This window comes from Plutella xylostella, chromosome Z, assembly GCF_932276165.1.
Source record: "Plutella xylostella chromosome Z, ilPluXylo3.1, whole genome shotgun sequence".
Classification (NCBI taxonomy): Eukaryota; Metazoa; Arthropoda; class Insecta; order Lepidoptera; family Plutellidae; genus Plutella; species Plutella xylostella.
The window spans coordinates 13,070,445-13,083,266 of NC_064012.1; the positions used below are offsets into that span (position 1 = coordinate 13,070,445).

The following is a 12,822-nucleotide window of genomic DNA, read 5'->3' on the forward strand; positions in this document are numbered from 1 at the left end:
AGTACTTCGTTTTTTTGTTTTAGAAAATGTACTTCCGAGCATCTTGAGTATTCATCTATGAATGTTACGAAGTATCGTGATTCGCCAAACGATTTCTTCCTCATGGGTCCACACACGTCAGAATGTACAATTTCTGATTTAGTTTCCGTTCTGACTTCTGTGTTCTTTGGGAATGGTAATCTTGACATCCTCCCTTTGATGCAAGTTTCACAATCACCAATTTTCTTTTTTATTTTTTTTTTCGACTTCAACCCTTCACATTCTCTTCTGCTATGTTGACAACATAGTCTTCCAACCATGCAGGTCGTACAATGTTTCGGCGTGGTTTTCCTGCCTCAACTTCCACAATATGTTCTTCCTTCAACAGTTCCATTTGCATTTTTACTGGCTTGCAGCTCTGCATCTGAAATTTCTGCAGCATTCCGTAAATGTATAGGCCTTGCGACATACTGATACAATTTCTGCTGTTCATAACGTTTATTCCCAAACAGAACTTCAACTCTCCCAGATCTTTCACTTCGAATGTCTCCAGAAGCATCCCCCGTACTTCATCCAAGGATTTCTGCTTCTCGTTCTCGACTATGATGTCATCTACATAAACGGAGACTAGCACCGACCTTATGTAGATACATGGGTCAGCGGTCGATGGTACGAAGTTCATTTCCTTCAATCTCTGGTCAAGCTTCAGGTACCACAGTCTTCCAGCTTGTTTTAAGCCGTATAGTGCCTTTGTTAAGTGGCAAACCTTTTCACATCCATTATCTTCTGTGAGTTTCGTATATATGCTTCTTTGGTTCTTTTATATACGTCACTGTCACAGTTCTTATTTTCCATTAGTATTGTAGTACTGATGGATTAGGCTGTGTGGTGGAGGAGTAGCATTTTACGCTAGTCGCTATTTGTGCAGCTTCCTCTTTCTTTCTACATTCCGCAGCCTTGTGTCCATACTTCCTGCATCTATGGCATTTAAACTTGAATTTTTCGCTACTTGTACTTGGTCTGTATTCTTTCTGTGACTTATTCCTATTTCCTCTTACATATAGTGTGTTATCGACCTCAGAATCCTTGTTGATCTGGTTCCTGGCTTCACCTTCCTCTAAAATTTTGATTTTGAGTTGTTCCGGTGTTGGCAGTTGATCTCTAGACTCTATGGCAATTCTAAAATTTTCGTACATGTATCGGTATTTCCATGCTTTGCAGCTTGTCTACCGTGTCCATGAACTCAGCTAGGTACTCACGAATGTCTTCGTCATCCCTCATCTTCTTCAATACCAGTCTTTTTAGTAGTGTTGCCTTCCGCGCGGGACCCGTGCTCTCGTACGTGTTCTCCAATATCGTTCACAGTTCTTTGGAACTCTTCGCGTTTTTTTACGGTGCGTAATTCGCTGGAGGATATCAGTAGAACCAGTTCGGCTTTAGCCTTTTCGTCACATTCTTCAAATACTTGTCGTAATGATTCTTCCGTCGGTGGTACATTCTTCCCGCTGACGTAACCCCACAGGCCTTTTTTCACCAGTACGGCCCGAGCTTGTAACTTCCAAGTGTCGTAATTATTATTTTGTAACAGCTCAATTCCATACATAGTTTTATTCATATTTACATAACTATTTCAAACAACCTAAATCATATTTAAAACAACCTAAATAAATAAATTCAAATGCACATGATAAACATCAACAAAACATGACATTGGTATCGATTCTGAAGGGCACATTCTAATTTTAACGCTGTCAAAAAACGCTTACATTCTCTCTAAATTTATTTGGCATTCTGAAGGCACCGTTTATCTCCAAAATTAGAGACGTCACTTTAAATTTTGAATCTGACAGCGTTAAAACTATTCAACTTAGGTTAGATGGTCGAATTTGTATTCTGAAGGTGCCATTTTTAGCGCTGTCAACTTAAAATTAGCAACTTTCTTCCTAAATTTAAAAGGGGTCTAAACAGGTGCCTGTTAAAATTATACTAAAATTTCTATAAGTAAAACCGTGAAATATATGGGAAATTGTTGTTGTAGGTGCATAAATATGGATTTAACTTAGAGCTGATGTGTTGTTTAAGCATGTAAAGCTAGTTGCAACGACGCTAACTTATTATTTTTTGCGAAACTACGATGTGAAAGTGACTCTGTTTTGTCATATTATTATTTCTGATCTTTGGACTGAATGACTGAAAAACGTGTAACTGACAAGATGGCATGAAGCGGGTTGCTTAAAAACAACTTAAGTTATTGTTCTAGATCTAATAATTAATCAACACACCCACCGATCTACTTCAGGAATTACACTAGCCCTAACAGACGGCTTTCCTCTTCCAAAAGGACCGGCTCTACATACATGCGGAACACCTTAACCTTAACTCAACCTTAACTTTCAACTTGCTCAGCTTGGTGCTATGATAAACCATAGCGCTGGTTTTCTAGATGTTTGTTTTGTATTGTAAAGACTGGCGGAAAATTTCTTCACCGTAAGAGTGATGTTTTACATTGTACTTAAATTCTAAAGAACTCATTGGGACATGTCAGCTCCGGGATTAACCGTATAGACCACCGATACACCGTGAGAAGCGAGCGCTTACCCGACTACCATCGCACCAGGAGGTTAAATAATATGCTGTGTATCATAAACGGAAAACACATAGTACATAATAATGTGATGAACTGTACCATTTTTTTTTTTTTTATTCTATTTTTATTTAGGGACTTTGTTTTCTATAGAAAACATGTCAGTCCCATCATACCCTAATACAAGTTACAAGATAACAATCAGCTTACACTATTTCTTAACCTTAAACTAAGGGCCTGTTCCACAATGTCTGGTTAGTGGCTACCTGTCGGATAAAATACATACTGTCACTGTCTAAAAAATAATGACAGAGAGTGACAGCATGTATTTTATCCGACAGGTAGCCACTAACCAGACATTGTGGAACAGGGCCTTAATCTAACAAAGCTAAATAGTAGCTTGCAATTTTCAGAGTGTGGGCTTGCTAGAATATATTGCATGGCTCCTAAATCTAAAACATTAATATTAAGTAACTTAAATAATAAATCTCTGTCGGCCTGGTTCCGGACACACTCCATTACTAGATGTTGGGCATCTTCAATCACACCACACCGATCATAATTGGGGGATTCTGTCTTCTGTACCAAAAATTGAAAATCTGACCTTGTTGGAAAATGACGTCGATGGAATCTGACCCTGTGGCTCTAAAACACTCGGGATGTTTGCGGCTATGAGTGCTCTCTTAACAATATCGTTAATAGAGCAATGGCGAGAAAGCATACCCGCACTACGGACACAATAATCCATGCCGGCCTCTAGCATCCACCTGCGCGCCGCAAATGCAACGATGAGGATGACAAACGTTACAACCTAGACGCAACACAACCGCCCCGCGCAGAGAGTCGTCATCCAGGAGTGTCCCTAACTGTGGCCAAGGCAAAGCATGGAGCCATACGCCTGACTCAGGCTGGGAAACGGCACTCAAACGTGCAAGTTCAACCCCTGATTGGCTGCTCAGTAGAGAATCTATTACATTTCTGCACAAAAATATATTTTTTTATTTTATAATATAATAGGGTATGTGCCCCCCTTTGGCTTTTATTACTACATCGACGCGTTTTGGCATTAGAATATATTTTTTTTCTGTTTTTCCTTATTATTGTAATCTCGAAACCACACCTGAATTATGGCCACAATCATCTTTCTTTTTGTTGTACAGTAAATTTTCAGCAATCTTGCGTTGTATATAAGACCAACAATTGTCAATGGGAGTTAGGACTGGTGAAATTTCAGGCCAATCGGTAAGAGTACTCTTTGAAATATTTCATGATTTTCTTGGAAACATGACACAGTGTTGAATCTTGCTGGAAGATAGGTTTTCCAACTGCTTGAACTTTTTCCAGTTCACAGGACGAACAGATGTCTAACATGTCTGTGTTCATCACTTCTTCGATGGGTATAAGTTTCCCTATCCCCATGTATGAAAAACATCCTCAAAACATCTTTTGTACTAGATTTTTTACTGTCAGGATCAAGTGTGCTGCAGTAAACTTTTCGTCCGTACATTTTCGCACGAATTTAGATCGGTGTCCTTCCACCGAGAAGTGTGTCTCATCTGAGAACAACTTTCTCCTGGGCTGAAATTTCACCGGACCTTAATCCTATTGAGCATTGGTGACCTGTATGCAGGGCCAGATTGCTGAAAATGGACTGTACCACAAAAAGCAAGATGATCGAAGCCTTCATTCGGGTGTGGTTTTGAGATTACAAAATTAAGGAGAATAGCAAAAACTTAATTAATTCTGTGCCAAAACGTGTCGATGCTGTAATAAAAGACAAAAGGGCGCCATATACCCTTTTAAATAAAATAAAATAATAATAAACTAGTCCTGTTTTATTTTTATTTTCAATAAACATTTTTTAACCTAATTAGGACTTTGTTTATATTAATTTGCACAATACTGTAGCATGTTAAAATAATTTGAACTAGTGATATTATATGGACAGGGGACTGCACAGCAATTTCCTATTAGGTGAAAGGAAGAGGCGTGTAATGATACCTATAATAATATTACAATTCACTGTCATCCATCCATTCATGCCATTCATTAATGACATAACATCTTGCTTTCAGCACTCTCAGCTTTTCCTTTTTGCGATGATATGAAGATTGCAAAGAGGATCTGTAGCGCAGACGACCAAACTGACTTGCAGTCTGATCTATGTAGATTGGATAGTTACTGCTTGGCCAACAAATTGGATTTTAATGTTTCCAAGTGCTATCTGATCACATTTACTCGCAAAATCCGCCCTCTTCAGTTTGGTTACTCGCTGAAAAACACCGATTTAATAAGGGTCCATCAGGTCAGAGATCTGGGAGTTGTTCATGATGAAAAACTCTTATTTGATCATCACATTGATCAACTTATATCGACGGCTAATAAATCAGGTGGGTTCCTAATTAGAATATTTAGAAATTTCGGTGCATCCCACTATCCCCATGCCCAACGCAAACTAACGTAAATAAATAAATTTATACCTAATTAAAAACATATTTTTATTGTCTATAGGTAAAAATTAAATATAATCTCTTTTATTGTATATAGGTAAAAACTTAATATTGATATTTGGGACATTCTAAAGGTAAAAATTAAATACAACCTCTTTTAATGTCTACAGCTAAAAACTAAATACAATCTAAATTTTTTTCTCGAATAATGTAGAGGCAAGAACTTTATAGTACCTATAGAGCCATTCTATCTAGAAAACATTCAACAGAAATATTGTTATGTATAAGCTGCAATGGGAGATTTTCCAGTAGTTCCAAAATCGACCAATAGATGGCATTTGGCCTGTCGTTTTTAGTAGTGAGCTACATTCTTCTGAGGAAACGGAGATGACAAATGTCACAGACCTACTACAAAACAAATGTTATGTCATTCGGTTTCTCTTGTAGCTATAGTGCCACAAACTTATCTGTTCCGGTGAGAGCGAACTAAATTGGTCCATACCTCATTACTTACTAATGAATTTCATATTGACATGACATAGATTATATGGACCAATTTAGTTCGCTCTCACCGGAACAGATAAGTTTGTGGCACTATACGCGAATGTCTCCGGTGCTGTGTTTTGTGATATAATATGTGCTTACTTCTTCCATAGGTTTTTTTTTGGGTTGGGTCTTCTTTAGTCATTTTGATTGAATAATCCCAAAAAAATACACTTGGAACAGCTTCTTTTTTTAGCATTTTCCTTGATTTACCTATAAAATAAAATGCCTCAGGTTTAGTTAAAGATAATAATTATTAAAAAGTTTGTTTTAATTACCTACCTACTGAATGAATGAGATAGGTTTGTGGCACTATAAGTAAAATTGTAGGTACTAGATATTAGTAAAAATTGTAATAGATTATAAGGAAAAAGTTGAAAAGATGCTCGAGGAGTTTCTTTCGCCATTTCTTTCCTTCTCAATGACGGGGCCTTTGTGAAATGGTGGTAGATGACTATCGACAAATAATTGTAAAATTTTACGTCGATTAAACCATTTGAATTTGAATTTGAAATTTGAGCAAGAATAAGTAAGTAGTATTACCTAAGAGGTAGTCTGATGGTTTGAAGTGGCCGGGGCATATTCTTGAATGCTTTTTTATGTTTAATCCAGGCTTTAATTCTTTTAATGCTTCCATCCATTTTGCCCGTCTTGTTTCGTTTTGTGGAATTTTGTGCACCCCCCTTTCTCTACAGTAAGCTACAATACAACACGACGACATATCTACTATAAATGCTATTCAGAGAGTCGGAAAACTTTAGTTTTGTGGTGTGGGTAGAGAAAACTAAGTACCCACCTACTAATGTCTGCTCTACCATAGAGAAATCATTACTTCCAACGTGCCTCAGAATAATTATGATACTTACACACGGCGGTCGCGCCTCGGACATGGACAGAGGATGCAGATGATCTCAACTAGTTCACACTTAATATTATGTATAACTACATATAACAGCAATTTATTATTATTTTGCACGTTCTCAACAAATACCAGTTATGCTACGAAATCATTTGTATTTGGCAATATTTGCCTAATAGGTAATAGGCAACTTGTAGGCAAACTATTTAATCATAGTATTATTCTGTGGAATAAACATGGATTTTTGTATTGGCTGAAAGGACTCGAATCCATGCCGGCTATAAAAAAATATGCAGTCCTGTTCAGTATGAAGATTTACTAGCGCCATCTATTGTCAGGTTTTGTCTATGGACGTTGTCTATGGTTGAAAACCTCCCATTGGGTCGTTATTATAAATTCATCTGTGCGTATATGATAGCCACTGTGTAGCCTTTTCCTCTATTTATAAATTGTAAATCCATAATAACGATAAAGATAACTCGAGTGATCAACAAGGGAAAGCAAAATGATAAATGTTATGAATGTTTTGAATAATTTTATATTAACAGTGACGGTTATTTACGGACAGTTATTTTCTTCATAAATGTGTGTGGTTTACTTATAGCCAGATATTAATGGGGATAGTGGGACTAAAATTCATAAAAACAGCATTCCCACTATCTCCATGGGGAATGGGGATGGGGATAATGGGAGCGACCGAGAAATTTCACTAAAATCAAAACTATAAAAATAATTTACTGTGCATACTTTCGAAGCATACTCGAGTATGCCTCACAAGTGTGGAATCCTAGGTATCATGAATATAATTATTGACAGGGTCGAAAAAATACAAAAAAGATTTTTACGATACTTGTCCTACAGGACCGGTATAGCTGATCCCAGCTATGATGATCGCTGCAAGCGTCATCACCTACTTCCATTATCCAACCGCCGTAAAATAGCTGACATCATATTCTTTTAAAAAAATACTCATGGCTTAGTAGACAGCCCTGAGTTGCTTTCGTTAATTAAATTTTTCACTCCAACCAAGCAAATTCGTCAGCTGTCTTTATTCTATGTTCCCCTTGTATCAAGTAACTACAGGCAGAACTCTTTCTTCTGGCGTGTACCTAATCTTTTAAATAATATATTGCGTGACCACAGTGACATGGACATTTTTATTAATAGCATAGCATCTATTTCCAATGAGCTGGTTTCTGACTACTTTGGTTCTCATAAACCTGGTTAGTTTAATTTAGTTTGATTTCTTTGTTTTTTTTTTATAATTTAACTCTCTCTATTTGTTATAAAGTTATGTGAATTTGCGATTAGATTAAGGGTCTGCAATAGGGAATCGAGGGTTGGCATTGTCATAGAATTATGTAGTAAATGATGCTCTACAGCCTTGAAAAAAATCACACAGGTAGTTGAAGAGTCTAGCTAGGTGCTGAATCCTTCGAATTTAAGTAAATGATTATGGATAACTGTAAATTAATTTCAGAATATCAAGAAAAACCAGTCAATCACACTCCCGTATTGTAACAACTGTGTCGTAATTATAAAGAATTTTCATATGATTTTTATCATATTATAAAGTTAAAGGCTTGGACTAGGCGCTAAATACCTTGTTTTTTAATAAACACACACTTATTTTGTGTAAATTAATCCCAAACTTGAGCAATTTTTTTCCCTCAAATCTTCATACAAATATCTATGGCGGCTTTCTGTGTTATAAAATCATAAACACAAGTGACGTTTGACTCAGTTGGCCGCTGGCCTCCAAAGAAGGGTCACGTCGGTTTAGGCAGCACTGACAGCTCGCGATCTTATCGTGTACAGATACAAAATCACTGCACATTGGTTGTCATTGCACTTTTTCAACTTTTATGACACCAACATAATTTGATTTGAAATTGAGGAAGCATAATTCTTCCAGTATATTCAATACATTAAATTAAATTAGATAGTGTGCAATATTCTCGTGATATTACAGTCTCGTAAAGGTCTGATGAGGAGCAGGAATATAGCGAATGGATCTATGTGATGACAATACGCACGAACATTAGGTTAGGGATCAAAAATACAGTCTCTTGGTGCTGGTTGAGGTATGGTCTCGTGAGGATCTGATGAGGGCAGTAACACGGTGGTGGCTCAATTTTATTTCAAAGATGTTAATAGCTAAAAGCATCGAGTTTGGGCTATTAAGTATGTTTTTCAGAGAGAGAGAAAGAGATTTTGTTTTTCCTCTGGATGTGTTAGGTTTACTGGGTTTACTAAGTTCATTCTGTTAATGGCATCAAGTTGTTATGTGTTCATAAGTAATAATTATTTATTAACAAAATGCTGTTGATTCTCCACGAAAATGTAAAAATAAAAATAAAATAAATAAAAATAAATTCGTAACGTAAAATTGTCAATGACGGAATTTCTTCTATAGACAGTAGCCACAAAAAAAACAAACGATAGATGGCGTGATTTGAAGATAAAGATACATTTTTTCGACACATAGACAGCAACAACAAAAAAAATACAGATTTAAAGAAAAGAAACACATACTTATACAAAACAACAAAGAAAAAAAAAGGATACACATCAAAATAACTGGAAAAAATATAGGCCAAATTTACTTGTGTGGGACAGGGAGTACCATAATATTTTTTTTGGGGTACTCCCCATCTATGCGAAATATAAGCTTGATATCTTTACCCGTTTCTGAGAAAAAGGGCGGTGACAGACAGTCAGTCAGACAGACGGACAACAAAGAGATCCTATAACGGTTGCTTTTTTTCTTTTGACGTTCGAAACCCTAAAATTAAGTAAAAATATTATGCTGCCAAAAAATGTACTTACAGGTATTGAAAAAGCGGTATATAAACAAATTATACCAGCAGAGGGTTCACCATTTAGCTGAATGTTACTTAGAAAACGGCCTTGAGTGGCGGTCAAGTTGGTCCCCGCCTGCGATACTTTCCATTAACATTGGGACCATGTTTTTAGCGTACAGTCAGGTTTTTAGTTTTTTATAATTGTATTTTTTTATTTGTAACATTTTAGTTGTTTTTATTTTATGAAATTTTACGTCGGTAGGTAGTTCATGATCATTTTTTATTTCAATAATTTTGGTGTTGTTATTTAAATACCTTCAATATGCATATTTTTGTAATGTGAAAATCAAGTCCTTTCATTTGATACCTTACACGGCAAAGTTGAATTATTATTTTTTCGATCATCACGTTATGTCCTCAAGAGGGCGCTATGTACATTTTAATGGAACGTCACATAGCCTATAGCCATCGCGCCATCAATACGCTTCTAACAATACCTCATACATCAAAATCTATCAAGCCGTTTAGGCTACAGGAGGGAACAAAGAAACAGACAAACATACATATATACATACATACAATCAAAAAACATTACCCTCCTCCTTCGGCAGTCGGGTAAAAAGGAGTAAGACAGGGGGTCATTCTGAACTTTTGCTCTACGAGTTTTGGAAATTAACAAAAAAAAAACCTTTTTCATAGAAACTTTGTTGGACATGTGACTTTTTACCATGGAAAATGAATATTTTTTTTCGCGAATTTGCAAATCTCGTAGAACAAAAGTTGTTCAGAATGACCCCTTGAGTCATCCCCTTTTGGCTTAGTATAGCCCTTTTGCGACACTATGTATTTACTTTGCTTTGTCGTCGGGGTTCAGTTGGCTGGAGGATGCCCGAAACTTATTATCTACACTTTAATACTTTTAGTTACCTTTCTACAAGTAAATACCACATTTGTTTGAGAAAGCTAATCGGGTTCCGAGTATAGAGTAAAGTGGCACCCCTATTAATTTCTACTCTTTCCTGGTGCCTACCAGTGTAAGTAAGAATTATACTTACTTACCCTTAAATCACCCAAAATGTACTTGAACATAATTGTCAATAAAGTTGGCGAGTAAAAGTTTATCGACCCACTGTGCAAACTTACATGTGTGCGTGTCACTGCGTGTGCTGTGTGAAGAGCATTGAAAACCCAAAATTGGCGCGGCACGTCACCCTGTACGGGCCCTTAAGTCTAAGCTTTAGTTAACCCTCCCTATACTACCTAACTAATCTACCTAGAGATGGAAACTTGTGCAACATAAGCTACCGTGTCATTATTATCTACAAAATAAATATATCCATATATTAATATTCGTTAATACAATAATAAGATTTCTGTAATAATAATTAGGTGACTTATGATAAAAAAACAGCATAATATTTTTTTATAGTTCTTCATTATGAAGTTATAGTACTTGGACACTTTGTCCTTTTGAAGCTAGTGCATCTCCATAATACTGCGCCGTTTTTATCTATTTTATGTATTTAGTACTACTAGATACTAATATCCATGTCCATTTTGAAAAATAAGATAGGACCAAAAGAAAATAATTTATGCAAATTGCATTAAAAACAATGTCAAGATTTGAGTGACAGATAAATATAAACCTTATCTAACCTTATCAAATGTCGTACCTCATTAATGAAACTCCTTGAACTTAATTGGAGTTTACAATAGTTATCGTTTTTTAATACTTAAAAATAATTTTATTTCCATTACTTTTTCAATCAAACTACTTAACTGATTACCTGTGTTATGTGCACCTAAGCTTTCTGTTAGTCTCACATTTTTTATATATTTTTTGCACTTTCCTACTTTCTGCGATTGAACCTCTTGTAAGTTGACTGGTAGATAATGCTTCAAGCATTAAGTCCATCTGATTGTACATCTACTCTGTAAATATTGCAATTAATGTATTAATGTACTTAAATAAATTACTTACCAATAAAGTTTTTCATGCAATTTTCACGTGCAGCTACTACGGGGCGGAACTCTCGTAGCTCAGGTCATTGCTCCCCCGGGCCGCCATCACAGTTTTCGCTCCGTCTGTACCAGGACTACATGACTCGGTTAGAGCTCTCCTGGTATCAAATGCTCTGTCTCTTCCCGCATGAAATCGAAAGTAGCGAGGTATTGATTCCGTGTTCAGGTGAACGTTTAATATAGTGAGTACGCCATAGTATCAGCTTATTCGTCGCGTTGCTTTGTCACTGTAATACGGAGCTACTCTTTAAACGAGCCAATTACGTACTACAGCCTTATATGACTGAAAGGTAGAAAGGAATGAATGAAGTCGTATGAGGATAAGTGACTAACGAGCTTTCGTCTTAAAAATAATACTTATGTAGATCACAAGTATCTAAATTAAGTAAAGTCTTTTGGATATGATGTTTCAAAACCTTTGATATGTACCTAACATAAGTACTTGGATTTCAAGTCAAACATAAAGTAAGTACTCATAAATATAATTTATTTATATTCATAAACAATACTTTGGTTTATTGTTACATTAAAGTATATAGATATTAATTTACAACTTATGACATAGTAAGTATACAGTCAACAAATATTACTACATAAGTATAATTTAATTTTATAATATACACCAACACTGGAAGTATTCAACGACTTAAACTGTACAATAACATGATTAGTTGTGGTTGTGGATAACTAAAATAATTTTTTTACGTGACGTAAGGTTAGAAAACACTACAATAAGCTCAGCTTACTGAGTATTTCTCACCAAGTAAATAATAATGTAAGTACAATGCATATAATTTAATTTATTTTTTTATTTTACAAAAGGTGGCTGAGGAAACTCTCTTTTAACATTCCCAAAATATACAGCGAGCATCTATTTATTTCACACACAAGATGGTTTTTAGAAAAAAATATAATATATTGACTTGATTGCGTGAAAGAAATTACGACTGAACTGACCCATGCTAACCTATTTTCATGATGCCTGGTCTAGGACAACTCTTTGTACTATTTCGCTAACTGTGGCTGTTGTATAAAGCAAATCAGATACTTTCTAACAAAATAAAATACAGAGTGCTTAGGGCATAAACATAACATTTTGCCAACAAAGGTCTGTTTCTTCCTCTCATCACCTCAAAAAGGGAAACTATGTAGTTAGTTAATTATTCGTCAATACAGAGTACCTCGTCCTAAAACAGTTTGAGCAATGCAGCTGAATATTTTACGTAGCCTTTATATACAGGTGGTTATCTCCTCGACATACGTAGCTGGAAATATTCCCACTGAGCCGTTTAGGTCTCCGCTCCACCAACCATCGTCTTGCTTCTCGTGTATGTCGATTATGTCACCTGTCGAACAGAAAACAAAATCGTCAATATAACTAGGCTGATTCGGGGCTAGGGGGAGCTAGGGGATTCCCAGTAATAAGCTGAAAGAAGAAGACTCAGGGGGTCATTTTAAATAGCTTTGGATTTCCGTAGTACAGGCAGTCCGTTTCACGAAAGAAATTTTAGGCTTTCAGGATGAAAGCACAGGATAGCGATGACGTAGGCTTGTGTTAGTCACGTGGTTCACGAATCTCGG

General features: G+C 36.0%; 1 protein-coding gene across 1 annotated transcript in view; it reads right to left on the reverse strand.

Moving 5' to 3' along the window:
* Positions 1 to 11,707: 11,707 nt before the first annotated feature.
* The window catches only part of LOC105388278 (nostrin), a 50,130-nt gene continuing 49,015 nt past the window's right edge, over positions 11,708 to 12,822 (reverse strand). Inside the window, exon 14 of the mRNA XM_038122013.2 lies at positions 11,708 to 12,587. Within this exon, the coding sequence (XP_037977941.2) occupies positions 12,472 to 12,587 (116 nt within the window). The 3' untranslated portion in view covers positions 11,708 to 12,471. The remainder of the gene's footprint in view (positions 12,588 to 12,822) is intronic.